The 23403-nt window shown below is 54.4% G+C and overlaps 1 protein-coding gene across 3 annotated transcripts in view; it reads left to right on the top strand.

Moving 5' to 3' along the window:
* The window catches only part of ZBTB7C (zinc finger and BTB domain containing 7C), a 390531-nt gene that overhangs the window by 360847 nt on the left and 6281 nt on the right, over positions 1-23403 (top strand). For all 3 annotated transcript variants that reach the window (XM_055417322.2, XM_055417326.2, XM_055417318.2), the window contains one exon: positions 14087-15289. In XM_055417322.2, the coding sequence (XP_055273297.1) occupies positions 14103-15289 (1187 nt within the window). In that variant the 5' untranslated portion in view covers positions 14087-14102. The remainder of the gene's footprint in view (positions 1-14086; positions 15290-23403) is intronic.

Raw genomic sequence — 23403 nt, 5'->3', positions numbered from 1 at the left:
TTGGTGAGGGAAATGGCAACCCACTCCAGTGTTCTTGCCTGGAGAATCCCAGGGACGGGGGGCCTGGTGGACTGCCGTCTGTGGGGTCACACAGAGTCGGACACGACTGAAGTGACTTAGCAGCAGCAGCAGCAGCAGTATTTCTTTTTCTGTGATCTCCTTGTTTGTTTGTTTTTTTAGCTAAAACAGTTTTTGCAATTTTCCATCAAGCTATAGGTGTTTTCCTGATTTAATATAAGCTTTTGCTATGAAGGAAATGAGCCCTTCATCATATGTTTTGCAAATATTTTTCCCAGCTTATTTATTTCTTACTTAAAAGAGCACGTCCCTTTGAGATGATAAAACAATTTTCCAATTTTTTTCATGATTCTTTTAAAAATTCTAAAATCGTTGCTGTACCCATCACTTACTTTGGTATAAGGAGTGGGGAAGGGGTCTGAATTTTGTTTCATTTGTTTCCTACATGATTGGCCACTTGTCCCCATCCTATTTATTGAAAAATCCATCTTAAAATAAAATTGAAATCCCACCTTTACTATTTGCTAAGTTCACATATATATATAAATTTGTGTGGGTCTGTTTATGGACATCTTCTTGATCTGTCTCTGTTCATGACCCAGTATCAAATATTCTATTTTTATGACTTTTAATGTGCTTACTATCTAGTAAGTCTGGTCCCCTTACTCCCATTAGTCATCTGTTTGAGAAATCTCTTGGCTATTCTTACGTGCCTATTTTTCCATGCGAACATTAGAGTCAGCTTATCTAATTTCAATAGGAATTCTGCTTGATATTTTTATTGGGACCATATTGCATTGATTGAACTATTTAGGGGGGAACTGGTGTGTTTACAGTATTATATCTCCCTATCCAAACGCAGCTATACTTTCTATTTAAAGAGTGCTTCAGTCATGTTTTAAAACTCTCTTTGTATGGACCTTACACATTTCTTATGAGCTTATTCTTAGGTGTTATATCTATTTTCTTTGCCAAGTAAATGGGATTCTCTATGTTTTTGAGCTTGTCCATTGTTTGTATAGGAAAGTATCCAGTAATATCCTCTGCAAATAATGATGTTTTTCACCAACTCTTTTCTAACTCTTTAACCTTGTATTTCTTCAACATTTTTGATCTTGAGACTTCAAAGAGGGACCAGACTTCCGAGATACAAAGAAATTGCTGAGCCCATTCTGGAGCTTTTTTTGGCTTTTGGGGGCTGGGGACTGAGGGCTGGGGGGACAGCTGGGGGATTCTTGTCCCTTGAGAATATTTTCACTGTAATTTATAGTAGTCTGGGGACCAAAACTCTCAGCACAAATGGAAGATGAACAGCGGTGGTCGGGAGATGGGGGAGGGGATAGTTAACTTTGTAAGGTGCTGACAGTCAGACACCCTCCCCAGAGGGTGTGAAAGAGTCCTGCCCTTGGTGCTGGCTGGACCTTGTGGACTTGTGGGACACACTTGTGGCTGAGCCACTGTGGCGGAGGGAAGGACAGCTCTCGTCCCCAGAGATGTGCCCTGGAAAAACCGACACAAGGGAGGCTGGACTCCAGGGACTGTGCTCAAAAGCGGGTGTTTGCTGCATACCCTCAAGGAGTCCCTCCATCACAGCTGCCTGGTGCTGGGGTACTGCCCAGACCTCCACCTACTGGCTCCCACATCCCCAGTTGTAGGACCCAGCCCACACCGGGTTCCTTCTTGGTCTGTATTTCTCCTTAATATGTTGCTGTGGGTTATTCTTGCATGTGTGTGTGTGCGTGTGTATGTACGTTAGTCACTCAGTTGTGTCCGACTCTTTGCAATCCCATGGACTGTACCCTGCCAGGTTCCTCTGTCCATGGAATTCTCCAGGTAAGAATACTGAAGCGGGGTGCCATTCCCTTCTCCAGCGGATCTTCCCAACCCAGGGATTGAACCTACATCTCCTGCCTATCCTCTCCTGCATCGGCAGGTGGATTCTTTACTGTTTGAGCCACCAGGGAAGACTGTGGGTTATTCTTACTGGTCAGGAAAGCCAGAAGCCCCTCAAAATTAGATGTAAGGTCTTGTTCAGAGCCCCGCACAGCATGAAGCCCCAGTCAAGATGTGGCAAGTGGTCAGTGTTTGTGAATTGATTCCCATTCCGAGAGTAAACCACTTGTGACAAAAGAATTTCCACTCACATCCTAATTGCCCTTTCTCTGGGGACGGCTCCTGGAACCCAACAGCCATCAGTTGTGCAGTGGGCAAGCGGGAAAATTACAGCCGAGTAGGGACTGGGCTCAAGTGTAAATAAGAAAAGGAAATGCTTGGACTTTCTCAGTGCAATAAAAGCTCTATATAATAATATTATATGGAACTGTGCAATTACGCCCGAAAATTGCAAGCTTCCAGTTTGTCCTCCCAGCCAAATGCCAGGCGGTTCTCGTGGCGGATGGCGTCTGCTTGGAAGAAAACTGCAAGTTTTGAGGCAAATCTGAGGTTTCACTTCCTTTGGAAAACACAGGCAGGGGTGGGATCGGGAGGCCATCCGGCTGGGCCGCTCATCCGGGTCTTATCTCCAAATCGAGGTGGTCGGGGCAGGGAGGTCGAGGTGGCTCTTAAGAGCTGAGGTGTAACTAGACATCTTACACCTGGATGAAGCCGGCAAGAGAGATCCTGCCCTCCTCTGCCTTCGGCCCCCTCCCCCCGGAGCTTCTCCCCACCCGGTCCCCCTCCCCCGGGGGAGTTTGGAGCAGGCAGAGGGGCAGGGGTGTGGCTCTGAGCAATGGGTCAGAAGATACCCGATCCTACCCAGTTTCCAGCCACCCTGCCCTGCCCTGCCAGGACTGCCTGTTGCTGACCCCTCCTCAGACGCAGCGCCAAGCAGATTTCTCCCCCCATCCAGACACTTCCGTGACTTCCTTCCCCCGGCCTCTGACACAGGGGTGCGGGTGCATCTGAGGTCTCCTCTCCCTGCCATCACTTCCTCAGTGGAGACCCCGCCCTGACCCCAACAGAGCCTCTGCCCCTCGGCCCCGTCCCGAGGGGCCCTGCCCTCACCTCTGGGCCAGTTCTGAACTCGGCTTCTTTCTCTCCCACTTTTCTGTGAGTTCTTTACGAATTCCATCCTTCCCTCTCATCCCTGTTTCTCCAGCCCCAAATGGGTAAACTCTGCTTAGGAAATCTGGGGCCCAACGGCTTGGGTTCGAATCCCAACTCTGTCTCAGTTTCTCCGTTTGAAAATGGGTTTTGCAGAGTAAAGACACAAAGAACCTGCCTGCAATGCAGGAAAGCCAAGTTTGATCCATGAGTGGGGAAGATCCCCTGGAGAAGGAACTGGCAACCCACTCCAACTATTCTTGCTTGGAGAATCCCATGAACAGAGGAGCCTGGAGGGCTACAAAGAGTCACAAAGAGTCAGGGGGTCACAAAGAGTCAGACACAGCTGAGCGACTATCAAGTGAAAGAATCTACATACTGTATTGAGGTCAACAACTCACCAAGTGAAACACCCAGCACTCGCAGTACCTCCCCATGGCTAGTTTAATCTCCATGGCTAGCGTCATTCTGTCGATAGCTGGACGAATCTCAGGAGCAACTCTGTCTCCATATGTCACATCTCTGGCAAGCTGGGTGCCTGTCTGTCTCCCACACTCCCCACACAGGATTGTTTGTAATGAATGAGGGCACATTCTGGGGAAGCAACTTCCAGACCCTGCCCTGGCCAACTTCCAGACTCCATGCCTGTCCCTGGCCACTGTCTGAGAACTGGGAAGATAAACCCAGAATGGGCCTCCTCACCCTTCTTCCAGGGCGTGGAGAGGGAACATATCATACATCCTTTATCAACTGGTCACGTGTCTATCATCCTGCCTGGTGTGGTCAAATGCCGATCCCCTCCTGACTTTGCAGGTGGAACACTTCTCTGAAAGCCCAGTGTGCGTGCACAGTTATTTCCCTGTGTAACCTGGCAGCGTCTCTGAGACACCTGGGGTGAGGTTGGGGGTGTGGGGGACTGAATCAGGAAGTCCACAGTCTGGTACAGCAGCCCCAAGACTGCAGAAGCTGAACTGTTCATGCCCTCAGAATCCAGAGATCCACCCTGGAACCTAAAGGTTTCAGCTGGAGGATGCCATAGTACCAGCAAGAGACCTTCACAGCCTCCTGGTCTCACATAAAAGAAGCTGCAGCTCAGAAAGGGCATGTGGCCAGTCCAAGGTCACCAAGAACTCAGCTGCAGAGCAGAGATGAATTGTCAGTGCAGACTGGAATTGTACCTCCTCCCCCAAAGCATTGTCGCCCCTCTGCTGACTGCACACCTGGGCATGTCTCAGCACCTCCTCTTCAGGCCCTTTCCCAGAACAGAGTTCTGGCCCTCTCACCTGGAGTGGCTCCCCTTCTCCCATCGTCAGGTTCCCTGGTTCGGCAGCAATGGGCAAAGTGCAGGGTGCCCTGGGTGCGAGGGTCAAGGTGGCCTGAAGGCAGAGAGAGCTCCGGCAGGCCAGCTGTGCAGCCACTTTGGTATCTTTTAAAAGAAACACTAAAAATGTATCCTCAGGAAGGGTTCAAATACGTGGGGCTTCTTAATTTGCTCCAGGCACAACTCCTTAAATAGCTCACACAATCTAAACCATTCCCATTCCTCTGCAGGAGACAGCCCCTTTGTGCAGAAATGCTAAGAGAATAGGGCTCCTGGGGGGCTCCTGTGTGGCCCCCGCCTCCCCACCCTCCCGTGAGTTCAGTGCTGTGGGGAGCACAGCCCACCAGCCCACCAGCAGGGACACCTGGAGAAGGCAGCAGAGGCAGCTGGGATTCTGAAACTCAGTAACCCGGGGCCGAGTACTGTTTATGGGAAACAAGTGATTTATTTTATTATCCAAATTTTCAGCGGTTTAATAAGGTTTAATAAGCCTCCCAAGGAGTTTTCTGGCTCGGGAAATTGCCTGTAATAAACACAAGTAGTAAATCCTTTATTTCGAACATAAAGAGGTGTGCAGTATTTCTGAAAAGAAAACAAGTCTTTCCCCTCCACCCCGCCCTGCCTCTCTCTCTGATAAATAAAGGATGAATAAATGATTAAAGAACAACCGTTTGAAGGGATACCACTTATTTGTCCGGCCCAGACTCCCATGGCCAACCTAGACAGCGCAGGGGACCCTCCCCACAGCTGCTTCGGGTGGTCTCAGCCCCCACAGCCTTGCTCCAGGCCACGCTGTTCTTAGATAACCCAGCCCAAGGGGCACAGCAGGGGTGCCCCCAGAGGATGGCCTCAGGGAGTATGTGAGCTCTGCAGTGTTATTGCTGGACTTTGTCACTTGACCTCGCTTCCCTTTTGTTCCTTGGTCTGTAAAATGGGTATCGTACAGGCTTCACCTGTCACCATAAAGATGAAAGTGCTTTGAAAAGTAGTAGTAGTAGTGAAAGTCACCCAGTCGTGTCTGACTCTTTGCGACCCCATGGACTGTAGCCTGCCCAGCTCCTCTGTCCCTGGGATTCTCCAAGCAAGAATACTGGAGTGGGTTGCCATTTCCTTCTCCAGGGGATCTTCCCGACCCAGGGATTGAACCCAAGTCTCCTGCGATGCAGGCAGATTCCTTACCGACTGAGCTATGAGGGAAGTCCCACTTTGGAAAGTAACAGGCTCTGAGCCACCCCTTGAGGGAGGGGATGGGGGCAGAGGCCAGCACGCCCACTTGGAGTTCACCTAGATGCTGTGAAGAGCAGGCCTCTCTGAACATGGGAGTGTTAGTCACTCAGCCGTGTCTGACCGTTTGTGACCCCATGGACTGTAGCCCGCCAAGCTCTGCTGTCCGTGGGATCCCCCAGGCAAGCATACTGGACTGCATTGCCATTCCCTTCTCCTTTCACTTTCACAGGATGCTGTGAAGAGCAGGTTCCTCTACGGGGAGATTAAACAGCTCCGACACTCAGGTGCCCCGGCCCCCGCCTCAGGACCAAAGCCCAGGAGGACAGCTGCCCCTTGCTGTTTGTCGCCCATCACTCCAGCCGCCCTCTGGGGTACCGCCCAAGTCTGTCCCGAGTGTGTCTCATCCCTATACAAACGTGGCTTGTGTCGCCCCCTCCAAACTCCCACGGGGCTCCTAGACCTTGTTCTGATAAAGACCAAACCCGTGTGGGATGTGGAGGTGGTGGTGATGGCGAGGGTGGGGTGAAAAGAGAGATGCACAGGAGAAGTGGGCAGTCGGGGGTCTGGGGCCTCTGTCACTTCCTCACCTTGTTCTGTGGTCTTTGGTGGGTCAGTTCACCAGCACGAGCTCAGGTTTCTCACCAGCACGTGGGCCAAACAATTCCTCCTGTACCCGGGGATGCTGAGAAAATGTACAGAGGAAAGTGGGTGTGCCCCCCAAACACGCAGCGTGGTAAGTCAGGGGCTTCGGACAGCAGTGAGGTAGGGGCTCGAATGTCTGATCTCAGGAGCAAAAGCTCAGGCCCCCCAGGAGTCGGGATGTGGGGAGAACCCCTCTGTGTGGGGTGAGGAACACAGGAGTGCCTTCCTGCCAGGCTGGCCTCTGCCCTTTCACATGGTGTCCTGTGAGTGGAGGGGTCAGGCATTGGCGGGGTTGGGGGTGGGCAGACAGAGAATGAGGGGGACACAACCATGTGGAGCAGAGAGGGCCCGCATTGCAGCTGTCAGAGAGCATCTGGCACAGCCATCATCGTTGGCAGAGGAGGGAGACCCAGAGCTCATTTCACAGAAACCAGGCAGCTCCAAGCCCTGGGCCCGAGGCTGAGCTGGGGACCACGGGCTCCAGGCATGTCTTGGCAGGGTGGCAGAGCAGGTGGGGCAGCCCTCTGCCGAGGTGCTCCGGGAGGCGGGGCACAGGCTGGAAGTTGAGGAGGCCCTGCCCAGCCTTCCAGCCCACATGTCTGGCTCCAGCCTCTGGGGCATTCCAGGGCCGAGGGGTGTGGCTGCCCTGCTTAGGGGAACTGCCAAGGGCAGGGTAGGGTGCGCCCAGCAGAGCTCCATGGGGTGGGCCAGCTGCTTGGGCCAGACCTCCCTGCCCTCTCCCCTGCCCTGGCCCGCCAGCCCCTGGCAGGTTTCCGTGTCTATGCAGACCACAGAGACACTAAGAACCTACTCAGAGAAGGCAGCTAGCTGCTACCTAGCCTCATTCCCAAATCTGGAAAAGAATATACATGCCTTCTCTGCCCCTGCAGAACCCCACCCTTGCCCTCCTGGAGACACTGATTCTGCCAGGCCCGGGCAGGGGAGGGGCTAGAGGCTGGAGGGGCGGGGGGCACTCCCAGGGCAGAAAGAGCCTGCCAGCTGGGGCCAGTTCGCCATGGGGATTTGGCAGATGGAAACATCACTCTGGGCCCCGGATTTGCTGACCTGAGCGTGCTCAAAGAGGCGCTGGATTTGTGCATCACAACAAAAGAATTATCCTGAAAGTCACATCACCGAGGCAACCATGGAGGACAGGAAAGAGATGGGACTGGAGTAGAAATCAACCTTCCACTGTGGCTTGGGGCAAGTGACTCAGCCTCTCTGATCAAATGGGAATTGTAATAAGGATGAAATGACAGATAGAAATACTTTATGAATGATAGGGTTCTGTTCAAATGTCAGGTGTCCCTAAGGCAGAGGATTGGAGCTGCCCACCACCTTTTATAGGGACTTCCCTGGTGGCTCAGACGGTAAAGCGTCTGCCTACAATGCCGGAGACCTGGGTTCAATCTCTGGGTTGGAAAGATCTCCTGGAGAAGGAAATGGCAACCCACTCCATTATTCTTGCCTGGATAATCCCATGGATGGAGGAACCTGGCAGGCTATACAGTCCATGGGGTGGCAAAGAGTCAGACACGACTAAGTGACTTCACTTTCTTTCTTTTCTTACCACCTTTTGTGACTTTAAGCTTCTCCCTACCATGTATTTGAACCAACCTCGTTCATTCAGCATCTCCCATGTTCCTGCTTGATAGCATCCTGGGAATGATACAGATGTATAAGAGACGAACTCTGCCCTGGAGCAGATGAGAGCCATGCAATTACTTCCCCAGTTCCCAGATAAGCAAACTTGAGAGCAGCAGAAGTATATACAAAATTTACCCATCCCTGCATTTCATGTTCCTGGTAAAACCAGCCCTAGAACATGGGGCACCTACCAGCCAGGCAGCCCCACACCTGGCTGGGGACACAAGCTTGGGCATCAAAGCATCTAGCTCTAGTTCTAGCTCTGATACTAATGTGCTCCTTGCCTCATTTTCTTCATCTGTAAAACAGGCATAAAGTTTACCCGCCTTGCCTGCCTGTTTGGGTCAGGAGTCCATGAGACAGGACATACGGAAGGACCTTAGATGATTACGATGTCCTCCACATGCCAGGGTGGCCCTGGAAGTGTCTTTGGGAGAGGTGATTAAGTAGTGTGATCTCTGCAAAACTATAGAGAAAGCAAATTAGTTCCTGGTATGATCCCATCTCCCTCTGCTGAGACCCCTGTCAGGACTCTGGTCCCTCCTGGACTTCATAATTGCTGGCAGTAGTTGAGCACCTCCTCTGTCCCAATAGCACTGACCTTATTTGATTGGCCCAGCCACTCTGTGGGGTGGACATTCTTATCATCCCCATGATCAGATAAAGAAACTCAGCTCAGGAGTGTGATACTAAGTGCCCGAGGCCAGGAAGTGGACCCAGGACGTCTGAAAGCAGAGTCCTCACTCTCCACCTCCCATCAGAAACCCCCTGTGGTCAGATGGCCAAAAGCCAACTTCAGGCACATGTTGGCTGAGAGCAAGTTCTTGTGAGAGCCTGCTCGGTACCCAGGTTCAACACACTTTCAGAGGGGACTCTAGGGATCCAAAGTTTTCCAGATCCAAATGCTATGGGGCTGGTCCTTCCTGCTTCTCCATCCAACGAAATCCTTTCTATCCTTCACAGCTGAGAAAGGGCCCCTCCTCCTGCAAACCTGCTTGGATCCCCCAGCCCACAGTCTGCTATCTCCCTGTCCTTATTTCTTATGTGTCCTAGTCCTGAGTCCCCCAGGCCTCCGTGGGTCTCAGGCCCCTGGTGCACACCCCTCAGCTCTGTCTCTGATTAAATCTCTAAACCTCTGACAGGTAGGGTCCCAACCCTCACCCGTATATGGACTTTGTAGTAGCAGCTAAAGGGGAATGAACATGAGCTTTGGTGCCAAATGCAGCCAAGTTCAGATCTTGGCTCAGACACTGTGTCTGCCACTGGGCAAGTCACTCACCCTCTCCATACTCTTTGTCTCTAAATTGGAGGCGATGATAAAAATGTGGGGTTGTGTTGCGTGAAGAAGGATTCAAGGTTCAATGGCAGACATGTTACAGGCACTTGATTAATGGTAGCTGGTATTGATTGTTATTAGAAGTGTTGGCTTGCTTGCTTGAATGATGGGGTTATTACAATAGGACGCAAATGAAAAACAAAAATTCAAGTCACACTCAAAAAATTAGTTCTGGAGGACTTCTAGAGCCAGGTTTTTCAATGCATTTCTGTAAGTCCAAGGCCCTCTCTCTCCAAAGGCTCCACCTCCATCTCTTCATTCCTCTCATAGAAGCAGGCCCTCCCCTTCTTTCACTGGTGAGTTGAGGGCATGATAAAGCTCCCTGTAGTGGAAGGGGCCCGGTAGAGTACATGAGGCAAGTGATATTCTCATGTTGTAATTGAATAAACCTAGGCCAGAGCTGAGAAATGCTGCCCTTGCCAGACAAGCAATGTGGACACACCTTGGCTTCTAGAACCTTCCACTGAGGGCACAGGCCCAGGGAGGCGGTGGTGGGCTTCACATCCTCTGGAATGGGGACCACACCTCTGCCCTTCCTCCATTTTCAAGCGCCTCTTTCCTTCTTTCTGTCCTCTCCCTTTATTTCTGGGCTCTATATTTTTTCTAGTCCCTTCCTACCAGAGGTTTGTATGTTGCATCAAGCCTCTCCTAACTGTTAAGAGGTCTGGTTTTGCTTTTCGTGTGTGTGTGAGTTTCTTTCCTGAGCGTGTTATTCTTGGAGACAGAGTACCTTCGCTTGGGCCATGGGAGGGAAGGCCGGGGTGGGAAGTGGGGGTGGACGTTGCAGTCCTTCTAGAACACTGCCGTCTGCAGACCCTCCAGGGATGGGGATCTCAGGGTCACCAGGGAAGCTTCTAGAGTGCAGGGTGGGGGCACTTCTCCCCCAAAAGTCAGTAAAACAGCAAGCCACAGCCCCCCTTCCCCTGCTACCTCCTGCCAGGAAAAACAGCCCCCCCTCCCAGCTCTAAGGTTACGTCTGTTCCTCCAGGAATGGGACAAAGACTCCAAACCATGCCACGGTGAGAAGTCACTGCTGGGCAGACCAGCCTCAAGTCCAGAGTCGCCCAGGCCTATTGCCCCCTCCCTTTGTGCTTCTTGCTCCTCAAGGTCATGTGTGCAGGTGTTCTAAGTCACTTCAGCCGTGTCTGATTCTTTGTGACCCCATGGACTGTAGCCTGTCAGGCTCCTCTGTCCGTGGGATTCTCCAGGCAAGGATACTGCAGTGGGTTGCCATGCCCTTCTCCAGGGGATCTTCCCCACCGAGGGATCAAACTCATGCCTCTTATGTCTCCAGCATTGGCAGGCAGGTTCTTTACCACTAGCGCCACCTGGGAAGCCTCTCCTCACGGTCATGACTCGTTATCAGATTTCCCCTGTCCATCCAATGACAGGATGAGAAAAGAGAAGCTCAGCAAGGTGGTGGGGCTTCTCAGAGTCACACAGCTGTGGTTCCTGACCCCCAGGCCCTAGCAGACCTGGCTCCCAAAGCATGGGAGGCAGGACATGTCAAGTCAGGATGGTGCGATCCATCCCCTGGAACACTCGAGCGAGACCCTGACCACCCCCATCCCATCCAATGGGTTCCCAACTCCTCTATTTAAGAACATGGGGATGAATCTAAGGAATTGTGGGAATTTTTCCTGAAAAACATTTCAAAAATATTTTTGTCTTTAAGTGAATAATCCCTTGGCAAGCAAGAAAACTTGCTTGAAAGAACTAATTTCTTGAAGTCTTACTGATTTGGGCTTTTAAGAGTTGAAGGGGCGTTTCATTCACAAATGGTGTTTTCAGAGGAAAAGGGTCCTCTGAGGGTCAGGACCCTGCTACCATTAGGACAGCTTTGTGAGAATTAGATAAAGGTATCATTTTATCAATACATCTACTTCCATCTCTCAAACCGGTGCCATAATACACTGATTTTGTTAGAAGATAGTATTTAACTGCCATTGTCAGAAAGCATCCTGATAAATATCACAGGTCTATAATGTCTATGAGTAGTGAATAGTGCCTCTGGATAGCCTGTTGTATCATCTGTTATCTCCCTGGATTATCTATTATGTTATCTATTGGTGTATGACAAATTACTCTAAAATTGAGCAACTGAAAACAAGAATAAACATTTACTATCTCCCAGTTTCTACGAGTCAGGGATTCAGAAGCAGCTTTGCTAAGTGGTTCTGAGTCAGTGTCTTTCATGAGGTTGCAGTCGGGATGTCGGGGGGGCTGCTGTCATCTGAAGGCTTGATTGGGGCTTACTGACCCCGTCTCCTGGTGGTCACTCACACAGCTCAGCCCCTCGCCATGTGGCCCTTCCATAGAACTGTCCTGATGACATGGAGGCTGGCATCCCCCAGAGTGCGTGATCCAAGAGAGAGCCAGGTGGACACAGCAATGTCCTTGATGATTTCGCCAGCATTTGGTGTTGTCACTTCTTGTTACTTTAGCCACTCTGATAGGTGTGTGGTGCTATCTTATTCCTCGTTGGTGGATCTTGCTCCACCTTTCTCATAGTTGTTATGTCCCTGTAAGCTCTTTTAGAGCAGGGCCCTGCTTGGTCTGTTCTCTGTGCATCCCCACACCCCAGGGCAGTGCCACATTCAGGAAGAAACTCAATGACTATTCAGGCAATGAATACATGGACTGCAGGGCCTCTGGTCCTTTTTAAAAACAGCAGGAAAACAGCAAGGCCTTCGCTCTAGGAAACAGCTTGAACACCTGCCCAGGTGGGATTGCTCAGGGAAGGCTAAGGCCCTCCATCACCCATAGAGAAGCAGGGAGGAGGGGGCGGAGCATCCAGAACCCTGACACCCTACTGGGTCCCTGGTGCCTCCAAGTCACTCGGGGCCCACATTGTGGGCCTGACACTTCTCCCTTGTCCCTTTCTGTTGCATCTGCCTTCTCAGGGCAGAAACATTCAGAAGATAAGTGTATGGGAATTCCCAGAGTTCTTGCCACTGGGCCGTGGGGCTTCCAGGCTTTGTTTTCCTTTTTCTTTTCTCCCCACTGTAACTGCACCCAGGGAAGGGCCAGGCCTTGGCTAGGATTCATCTATGGGCCATGACCAAGCTTTGCCCAGAGTAGGAGGGCCCTCCATTCCCTGGCATTAAAAATTAAGGTGATTTATTGTCCAAATTGAATCTGTTCTGCTCCCTGAAGGGAAGGGGTGCCTGCTGTCCTCTGCCCGGACCCCTCCTTCTGACCTCCCTCCCTCCTAGCAGCTATCACTGGCCACACTGTGTTTAATGTATAGATAATCCTAAAGTATCTCAGAAGAGGCTTCACCCCACAGGGATATGTTTCTCTGAGAGTAACAGAATACTGACATGATCAATTAGCTAACAATGCACTTGAATTTAACACTGAATATAACTTGAATTTAACGCTACATACATAAATATTTATATTTATCAAATGGCTCAAGATATACATATGTAGGAGCTCACTATTTTTTAAAAAACCAAGAATGGCAAGTGAAGGGAAACCTCATCAACTAAGATGAAGCCAGAAGTTGAGGTCAGAAGGCAAAACACCTGTCATAAAGCCCCCATTCCCTTGCATGCAAAAAAGGGGTCACAAAATTGGTTTAAGGTTTCTAGTAACTCTGTCAGTTTTCTAGGGCTGTGATAACAAAGTACCACGGAGCAGGGCTTAAAGAACAAGACTGACTTTTGCACAGTTCTAGAGGCTGGATCTAGTCCAAGATCAAGGTGTCGCAGGGTCCATTTCCTTTGAGGCCTCTCTCTTCAGCTTGCTGTCTCCACCTCCCTCCACCACCCCCTCCACCCCATATCCTCACATGGTCTTCCCTCTGAGGGTCACACTGGATGAGAGCCCACTCGTAGGACCCCGTTTAAACCTTAATTACCTCTTTAAATGTCCTACCTCCATACACAGTAACACTCTGACATCCGGGGGCTTGAGACTTCAACGTGATGGAGCTGGACCGGGGAACAACTCAGCTACCATTAGCAGTCCCGTTGTTAGTACAGCCACATCAGTCACCAAAAGCAGCAAAATGGGAGTCTGTGACAGGAGGCAGAGGATCTGTGAAATAAACCAAAGCGTTCTCCCAGCGGGAGCCCTGAGTCATGAGAGAAGACTCCCCCTTTGGCCCCTCACCAGCAGATGTGGTGGGAGTCAGGAGTGGCCCCCATTCCCGCAGCACACAGAGCAGCGGAGTCTCACGTGGCCGGCCAGCCTCGCGTTCAGGACTTGCACATTCCCAAAGTGGAATCTGGTGAAATCGTGCCCGAGAGGAGATTCCATAGCCGGAGAAGGCAATGGCAAGCCACTCCAGTACTCTTGCCTAGAAAATCCCATGGATGGAGCAGCCTGGTAGGCTGCAGTCCATGGGGTCGCTAAGGGTTGGACCCGACTGAGCGACTTCACTTTCACTTTTCACTTTCACACATTGGAGAAGGAAATGGCAACCCACTCCAGTGTTCTTGCCTGGAGAATCCCAGGGACGGGGGAGCCTGGTGGGCTTCCATCTATGGGGTCACACAGAGTCGGACACGACTGAAGTGACTTAGCAGCAGCAGCAGCAGCAGCTGCCGGATGAGGAGCCCAGCTCCCAGGGCCTTCGGGATCCTGGGAAGAGCCCAGTAGTACCTTGCGAAGGGGCACTTGGGAGTGGGACTCAGTGACAGGTGAGAGTGGAGAAAGCTGAGGAAGAGGGGGCAGCTCCCTAGCAGAGGAGGAGGGAGGGGAGCCCCAAGCAAAGGCAAGGGTGGGAGAGGAGAGCACCGCCTAGGCCCACCAGCCTGGCCTCCCTGGGCCAGGATCCCAGAGCTGGCGTCCCCTCCAGGGGCCAGGACCTCTAACTCAATCTCTTCCTGTGTGTGTCCCCGCAGGGCTCCGGCTGAGAACATGGCCAATGGCATTGACGAGCTGATCGGCATTCCCTTCCCCAACCACAGCAGCGAGGTCCTCTGCAGCCTGAACGAGCAGCGGCATGACGGGCTGCTGTGCGACGTGCTCCTGGTGGTACAGGAGCAGGAATACCGCACCCACCGCTCGGTCCTGGCCGCCTGCAGCAAGTACTTCAAGAAACTCTTCACGGCCGGCACCTTAGCCAGCCAGCCCTACGTCTACGAGATCGACTTCGTCCAGCCCGAGGCGCTGGCCGCCATCCTGGAGTTTGCCTACACCTCCACGCTCACCATCACCGCCTCCAACGTCAAGCACATCCTCAACGCCGCCAGGATGCTGGAGATCCAGTGCATCGTGAACGTGTGCCTGGAGATCATGGAGCCCGGGGGGGACAAGGAGGACGACGACGACGACGAGGAGGACGACGATGAGGACGAGGAGGAGGAGGAAGAGGAGGAGGACGACGACGACGATGACACGGAGGATTTTGCTGATCAAGAAAACTTGCCTGACCCCCAGGATATCAGTTGCCACCAAAGCCCTTCCAAGTCGGACCACCTCTCGGAGAAGGCCTATTCGGACACACCCAGGGACTTCCCCGACTCCTTCCAGGCCGGCAGCCCGGGCCACCTGGGCGTGATCCGGGACTTCTCCATCGAATCTCTGCTGAGGGAGAACCTGTACCCCAAAGCCAGCCTCCCCGACAGAAGACCCTCCTTATCTCCGTTCGCCCCGGACTTCTTTCCGCACCTCTGGCCAGGGGACTTCGGTGCCTTTGCCCAGCTGCCTGAGCAGCCCATAGACAGTGGGCCCCTGGACCTGGTCATCAAGAACCGCAAGATCAAGGAGGAGGAGAAGGAGGAGCTGCCCCCACCCCCACCGCCGCCCTTCCCCAACGACTTCTTCAAGGACATGTTCCCGGACCTTCCCGGGGGGCCGCTGGGCCCCATCAAGGCGGAGAACGACTACGGTGCCTATCTCAACTTCCTGAGCGCCACCCACCTGGGAGGTCTCTTCCCGCCCTGGCCGCTGGTGGAGGAGCGCAAGCTGAAGCCCAAGGCCTCTCAGCAGTGCCCCATCTGCCACAAAGTCATCATGGGGGCGGGGAAGCTGCCGCGGCACATGAGGACCCACACCGGGGAGAAGCCATACATGTGCAACATCTGCGAGGTCCGCTTCACCAGGTGCGCAGGGCTGCCTGTGGGGGCGGGCAGGGGCGCGGCTGGGGCGGAGGCGGGGCGAGATGGGCCGGGGCGGGGCGAGATGGGCCAGGGCGGGGCTGGGGCGGAGGCGGGGCGAGATGGGCCGGGGCGGGGCGAGATGGGCGGAGGCGGGGCGAGATGGGCCGGGGGCGGGGCGAGATGGGCCGGGGGCGGGGTGAGATGGGCGGAGGCGGGGCGAGATGGGCCGGGGCGGGGCTGGGGCGGAGGCGGGGCGAGATGGGCCGGGGGCGGGGCGAGATGGGCCGGGGGCGGGGCGAGATGGGCCGGGGCGGGGTGAGATGGGCCGGGGGCGGGGTGAGATGGGCGGAGGCGGGGCGAGATGGGGCGGAGGCGGGGTGAGATGAGTCGGGGGCGGGGCGAGATGGGGCGGAGGCGGGGCGAGATGGGCGGAGGCGGGGCGAGATGGGGCGGAGGCGGGGCGAGATGGGCCAGGGCGGGGCGAGATGGGCCGGGGCGGGGCTGGGGTGGAGGCGGGGCGAGATGGGCCAGGGCGGGGCTGGGGCGGAGGCGGGGCGAGATGGGCCGGGGGCGGGGCGAGATGGGCCGGGGCGGGGCTGGGGTGGAGGCGGGGCGAGATGGGCCAGGGCGGGGCTGGGGCGGAGGCGGGGCGAGATGGGCCGGGGGCGGGGCGAGATGGGGCGGAGGCGGGGCGAGATGGGGCGGAGGCGGGGTGAGATGGGCCGGGGGCGGGGTGAGATGGACCGGAGGCGGAGCGAGATGGGCCGGGGGCAGGGCGAGATGGGCCGGGGGCGGGGCGAGATGAGCCGGGGGCGAGGCGAGATGAGCCGGGGGTGGGGTGGGCGGGCTGGAGGCGGGTCTTGGAGGGCCGGGGCGGGGCGGAGCGGAAAGGGTCGGGGGCCACCGGGATGGGAAAGGACCCAGGTCAGGGGAGGTCCACCGGGGTCCTAGCCGCACAGCAAGCTCATTGTCATAGGTGCTGGGCATTACCAGGCACAGTGATTTTCAAACATTTTCTTATATTACCCTACTAGGTGGAAGGCCAAGATATGAAATAGATCCGATCAGAGCCGTCTGATTAAGGCGGAAGTAGGGAAGCTCCCCGGAGAAGGCAATGGCAAGCCACTCTAGTACTCTTGCCTAGAAAATCCCATGGATGGAGGAGCCTGGTAGGCTGCGGTCCATGCGGTCGCTACAAGTCAGACATGACTGAGCGACTTCACTTTCACTTTTCACTTTCACACATTGGAGAAGGAAATGGCAACCCACTCCAGTGTTCTTGCCTGGAGAATCCCAGGGACGGGGGAGCCTGGTGGGCTGCCGTCTATGGGGTCGCACAGAGTCGGACACGACTGGAGTGACTTAGCAGCAGCAGCAGGGAAGCTCCCACTGCAGACCCAGGGAAGCCAGTTTGAAGCTCCCCAATGGCATGCAGCTTCCCCCACCCCCACGCTTTTTATTTGGAGCACAGTCAGCGTGCCAGGGCCTGTCCTGAATGGATTCCTCAGACTACCCCACCCCACCCGCCGCCGCCACGTCCTCGAAGTCAGGGAGGGCCATAGCCTTTGTCCATAGATGGGTGATCTGTCTCCTAGTAGCTAATCAGCCACCGCTAAGCCCAGCTGGGAAATGGCAGAACTGGGACTTGAACCCCAGTGAGACCCCCGGAGGCCCTTTCAGTCCTATTTGGGGTCAGACCTACAGGATGTGCCTCCTTTTATGATGTCCCCCTTGACTGTCCATGTTAGGAAGAGGGTTAACTTTATGCTGTTATGAAAGTTGAAATTTGAAATCGGCACATGATAAACCTTTCATCTTTCCTGGACCGCGCTCCATTCAGCAATCACGTGTTATATACCTTCTCTGCACAGCAACTTTTGTGATCAAAACTGACTGGTGGGATCCTTTGGGGTCCGATTTGTCCAGGGCTAGGTTTCGATGGGCCTCTTTGGGGGAGATAAGATCTGCTGGTATCAATGGTGGTCACTGATGTGAGGCTGCCCTTCACAGTCGTGTCCACAGTGGGGAAGGCCCTGGTGACTGCCCTGCATCTGGGCTTAGTCATTTCTGTCTGTCTGTCTGATGTGGACAGAGCCTGGTGGGATCTGCCCTGGGACGGTGGCTTCCTAGTCCAGGTCTTGTCCACACACTGCCACTGTCCCCACCAAAAAACCCACCCTGAGAAACCCACACTGACTCCAGTGGCGCTGCTGTCACCCCATATCCTCTTAGCAGTTTAGCTTTGGGAATTGCTGGGAGCTCATTCTTTCTTTTCCTCAGTGGACCCAAAGCTTCAGGTTTGAGGACAGAGTACTGTGTTTTGAATCAGGTAGATTATCAAGTCAGGGGCAATGCTTTGAGGGGAAAAACAAGATGAGTCCTGCTAAGTCACAAGACTTGCTCTCTCTGGTGGCTTGAAAACTCTATTTGAGGTTGCCAGCAAGGGTCAGGGAATAGATGACAGTTGTGGAAACAGCTCTGCAGGCTCTTCCAGTGACTGCTTCAAAAGACAACTCTGATTGTTTCCAAGGTGGCCTTGGGTCCCCTCGCAACTGCTTCTGTGATGGAAACTCCAGCACACTCTCCCAGCTGCTCCAGGCTGACAGTAAATGGAGAATTTCCAGGTGTAGAAGGGCAGGGCCCCCCATACCTGGGCTGTGTCCCCTTCCAGCCAGCAGTGCTGACCTCAGGTGCTCACTTCTCTTATTGCTGCAGAGCAGCTGGACCCAAAGTCCCTAAGATTCACCTCCTTTCAGGTGCCCCTCACTAATGGCCCTGCCACTCTGATGTCAACCCCACCTCCCACCCTGCCTTCACCTTAGATCCACAGAACAACGAAAGGCTTCACAAGAGCACAGGGATAACAGAAGGAAGACAAGCCAGAGCCAGTCCAAACTCAAGTGCGGTTCATGCATCTGCAGCCAGGGCCTCTGGCAGTCTGTGCCTCCAAGCCCAGCCCCTTGGGAATGACTTTAAGACGTGGACAGTCTTCACAGGCCAGATCCAGAAAAGCCAGCCCCTGAGTCGTGCCATCCAGGCTCCACCTCCTTTGCTTGTCCCCCGAGCAGATGGTGGACACTGGGGACACCCCTCCCTGCAGGGGAGACCCAGGACTGTGACTTCAGTGGGAGGTGCTGCATTGCAGGGTACCACACAGGATCCTGCCCCTCCCCCCACCCCCCAAGTCCCCATCTCCCTTCCCTCCCCGACTTTCCTCTGGGTCTTTCCCACAATCCGCTTTCTGTGAGGGCCATGTGGGGCTGAGTCCCTGCCTTCCCTAGGGAAAGTTTTTAACTCGGTCAGTCAAGACAGTCAGACTTCTCACCTTCTTGACACCAGAACATCCTCTGCGTGGGCCTCCTGGCCTAGCTCGCCTCCATGCAGTGTTACATCGGAGGGTCGCACTCCAGACCCTCCCTCCCAGCACATCCCTGCTGATCACTGAGGGTGCCCGCTGGTGGGCTCACCACCCCTCCAGGCCAGAGTAGCCCTCCAGCCTAGGCCCTGGCCTCCCTTCGGATTAAGCCTGCTCAGCCATCTGGGTCCCCGGGCCTGTTTCCAGCTGAAGCAGCTCCGTTCCTACCTCTGTTCACAGCTTCCCTCACTCTGTTCCCACTGGGCACTGGCCCTCCTGAGAAAGACCTGAAAAGTTCTGGGAACCGCCCCCCCACACCTCCTCAGAGCAGAGATACTGCGAGTGGGGGGAGGTTGGGGACTCTTATTTCTCACCGTGGGCTGTGGCTGGACATGATGGACACCCCCCTATACTCCTCCCCATCACATTCTTCAGAATCACTTGTTCCTTGCTTCCCTCCTGCCTCCTCCCCAGAGCTGCCCTGTAGGATTTCTTTCAAACATCAGAGAGCCTCAACCCTGACCGTCCAGGTCGGGGTCAACCCTGGCTGTCCAGGTTGGGTTGCCTGTGACTCTTGCTATAGCCAGTCCCTCGCAGCCTTTCCGTGGGGACCCCCTTTGCAGCTGACTCCTTACAGCCACCAGCTGGAACCCCACCCTCCTTCCCCAGCTGGAGACTCTTCAGCTCTACTTACAGCCGCAGCTGCTGCCTCTTTGACTCAGAATTCCCAGTTTCCCTTGCAAGGCAAAGCTACTTGCTGGACTGAAGCCCGAGAAGCAGAGGGACCCAGGACCTGCTGCCCTCCTGTCCGTCTCTTGGACACCATTTCCCTTTCTGGGGCCTGAGTCTGCACCTGATTACAGCTGAGCTTCTGCTCTCTGGCCAGGTCTCCTTTCCTCTCTTTTTGATGCTGACCCACTTTCCTTCCCTCCTGGGAGTGACCTCTCCCCGCAAGGTGGCCTTCTGGCTCAGGCTCTGAGTTTCGGCCTCCAATGCCCACTCCCAGCATGTTCACGCCCCATGGGAACATCATTCCTCATGACTTCAGCAGCACAACATGGCAGAGGGACCTTGGGTGGGGGGCCTTCCGACAGAGCCCCTTCGGCCCCTGAGGTCCCACTTGCTGCTCTCATTCTGTGGGTATCCAAGAAGGGCCTGAGGCCTCCCACCAGCATGTTGTCTATTCCTTGGTATCAGGAACCCCACCTCTGGGTTCCTGATCGCAGCCAGATTTCAGCCAGGCCCACAGTTGTCCCACCACTGGTTTTCCCAGCTCTGAGACAACCCTGGCGCCCCAGAAAAGGCCTCAGTGGCTTCAAACAGACTGTGTGTCTCTGGCCCCATGCGGACCCCTCCTGGCTCTGACCATCCTACAGTCACCTGGGCTCTGAGCCCTCGGTCTGTGCCTGAATCTGTGTGTCCACTCCCCCAGCCTGGTCCAGGGTCACTGTTTTGTTTTCTGAGGCTGGCCGGGACCTGTGCCGGCTGCAGAGACAGATTCTGAATGAAACCGGTCCCGTGGCCCTCACCTGGGAGAGAGAAGAACTCCAGGACTTAGGGCAGAGGCAGTCTGGATCAAGATGCCCCTGACCCTCCTCCTCTGAAAGTCTGGAAGCCCAGGCCAAAGGTCGGGACTCCAGGGGCCGCCAGAGGTGCCCTAGGATGGGCCTTGAGGAGAGGGGAATGCGTGGGCCAGGGAAGCTGGGAAGGTATCCGTCCTCTCTGCACATCTCCTAGGATGCTGCTGTGCTTGAGGGGCTTTTCCCTGCCCACCCGCATCGCAGGGCCCTCCTGCTCCTTGTTGCCCCAGCCTCAGTCATCCCTGCCAGCTGGGCCTGGCCCTGAGTCTGTGAAGGCTTCGGAAGACTCCTGGTTCCTCCTGTCCGGCCACATGGGTCCTTGAGTGCAGGCAGCCTGTCCAGGGAGCCCCTAGAGAGCATCACTGGGCAGGGTCCCCTCCCAGCCCCCCGGCATCCTGTCTGCAGCCTGGCTCTCCCAGGTGGCTGGAGCCATGACTGTGAAGTCAAGAAACTGCAACACTTGAGAGGAGACCAGTCCCCATGACAACAGAGGTCCCACAGAGGCCCTGGAAAAGGATGGGCAATCTCTGCGCCCCGGGGAGTCAGTCTCTGATGCCCCACGATTCCCCCAGTCTCCACTGAATCCCCTTTGGACTCCCCATAAAGCCTGCGACTTTTGCCCTCCAACCCCAATGCCGAGTGCAAGCCAGCTGCTGACTGCTCTGTAGCCCGACAGCTGTTGGCTCTCTAGGCAAGGTCAGGAGCTTGGCGGCTGCTGCTTTTTTTTTTTTCCTGTATTTTCTTTTTAGTTCTCCCACCCCTGGCAGCTCTGGGGACCTTATTAAGATAATGTAATGTCATTAGCAGTGGCAGCAGGAAGAGAATTTTTCTCCGACCATCAGGTTACCAAGAAGTCTGGATGGGTGGTGCTGGGAAAGCGTTCTCCTCCCTGGGAGCCTCCAGGGCCCAGGACCCCTTCCTTTCACTCAGGGGAATGAGACCACAAGTTCTGGCTCATCTTTCTCGATGAGGAGCACTCGGAGCTGGAAGGGGGAATGCCTATTGGGGCTTGCATGGCTGTGACTCGGGCTGGCTCCCCAGTGTGGGGTAAAGGGACGAGATGGCAGACCAGGGGACGGGGCAAGAGAGGAGCGTGTCAGATTTGGACTGAGGGAGTTCTGAGAAGCGGCCCCACACCGGCAGGCCATGGCCATGACCACCACTGTGCAGCACTGGGTGGAACTCCAGAGCATCTGGTGGGTTCTTATCCAAGCAGGCTCTGGTACCATCTGGGCCACGTGCTGAACTAGGGGGAAGAGAGTAGGGTCTGGCTGGCGGGGAACACAGATCCCAGTGTCTCCCGGCGGCTACAACCCCTTGGACAGGGCACAGTGATCAGGAACTCCAGTTTCGGGGCCTGGATCTGCCTCTGACTAGCTGTGTGACTTTGGCCAAGCCTCCTCCCCTCTCTGGGCTCAGTTCCCCCACGTGACACAAAGGGATTGAAGCAAGTGCTCCCTAAGTTCACACCCAGGTTCATGACCCCATTTATCGCCCAAGATCAGGAAAGCCCTGGACCCATTACGGCACTTCTCTTTGCCTCCACTTCCTCCCCAGAATGATGGAAACTCCGACTTCATGGGCTTTAGTGAAATAAGGTATAATCACCTGCACAGTTACACCTACACCGGAGCTCACGATTAGTTCTGGCAAGAGTGTCCCTGAGCCTGGGTCCCTTTTTTGCATCTGCTGGGGGCCAGTGCTCCTTGCCCATGAATCTGCTGCTTCCTGCATCATCTCGCTGTCTAGGCGCCTAACAAGACAGGTCCCCGGGAGCCAGGGACAGGATGGTGGCTCTGCAGGCATGAGGAGCAGCTAAGGAAACAGCACACATGGTGGCCCTGCCCTGGGAATAACATGCCTGGAAAACAAAGGCAGCAAAGACAGCTTCTGGACAAGTGTCCCCATCTGCCAGGAGCGCCTGTGTGGCTGAGTGGGAGCCACAGAATGCACCCAGGGAGACTGGGCCCCCAGAGCTCAGGACTTGCTGGGCGGGCAGTGCTCATACGTGAGTGGCCATTAGGGGGCAGGAGAAGGTGATGCAGACACCTCTGTGGCTCTGTGGCTCCCTCCTTGCTCCTCGAGTGGCCTGCCCTGGGCTGCAGTGTTCAGGTGCTTTGGAAGGTCAAGGCAAAGAATGAGACCTGGGTGGACAGGGGAAGGTATTATGAAAGACTGCTCTTAAGTTTGACCTTGAAGGATCCCAGGGATTAGGAGTGGTAGACATTTCGGGCAGGGCAGTTTGCAAGGGTGAAGGCAGAGCTGAAGGACGAGGGTGCAGGGAAGAGGAGGGAGGGCATGAGGGGCTCACGGCTGGGAAAAAAGAAGCGCATCTATGCTTGGACATCTGGTGGGAACCTGAGGATGGCGCGTGGTGTGTCCAAAGGTACGCACAGAAGGGGGAGGAGCCAGGGCTGACCAGCATCCATCCATAATATGACCGGCTCTGAGCCAGGGGCACTGGCAGTCCAGCTCCTGCCAGCAGAGATGCAAAGCTGGCTGGAGCAGAGCCCACTAGGGGAGCAGCATGTCCGTGTGGTATGTGGGTGCAATACTGTGAGGAGGGACAGGGAACTGGCAAAGGAGAGAGGGTGATTCTTTTTTCCAGCTTTACTGACAAATATTTGACATATAACGTTGTATATATTTAAGGTGTACAACAGTGATGATTTAATATGCATGTATATTGTGAAACGATTACCCACAATCATGTTAGTTAACACACCCACCACCTCACTTAGTTACCTTCTTTTGTGCTGAAAACATCTAAAATCTATCCTCTTAGTAACTTTCAATTACACACTACAGTGTTGTTCTCTGTAGTCACCAAGGGCCCCCAGATCTTATTCCTTTGCAACTGGAAGGGGTGAGCTTGTAAGGAGACTCCAAAGCTACTTTAAAGGGTGAGTTAGCACAGAGGCCATTTGACAGGGTTGGGGGGCTTGGAAGATTTTAAGGGGAGCCACCGGACTCCTAGCTCTGAAGGAAAGTGACTAAGAGTTCAGCTGCTGAGAGTCAGGCTGGAACATTCCAGCTTCACTTCATGATATATGAAGTCAGCCAGCCAGAGATTCAGTATTAGCCCATTACCCAGATGCAAACACTCTTAGAACACTAAAGTTCTTCCCTAGTGGCTCAGGCGGTAAAGTATCTGCCTACAATGCAGGAGACCCAGGTTTGAT

The sequence above is a fragment of the Moschus berezovskii genome, chromosome 28, assembly GCF_049115385.1.
Source record: "Moschus berezovskii isolate FMDL1 chromosome 28, NW_MosBer_1.0, whole genome shotgun sequence".
Classification (NCBI taxonomy): Eukaryota; Metazoa; Chordata; class Mammalia; order Artiodactyla; family Moschidae; genus Moschus; species Moschus berezovskii.
The sequence above is the reverse complement of the archived record's forward strand: the minus strand, read 5'-3'. Positions and strand labels throughout refer to the sequence as shown.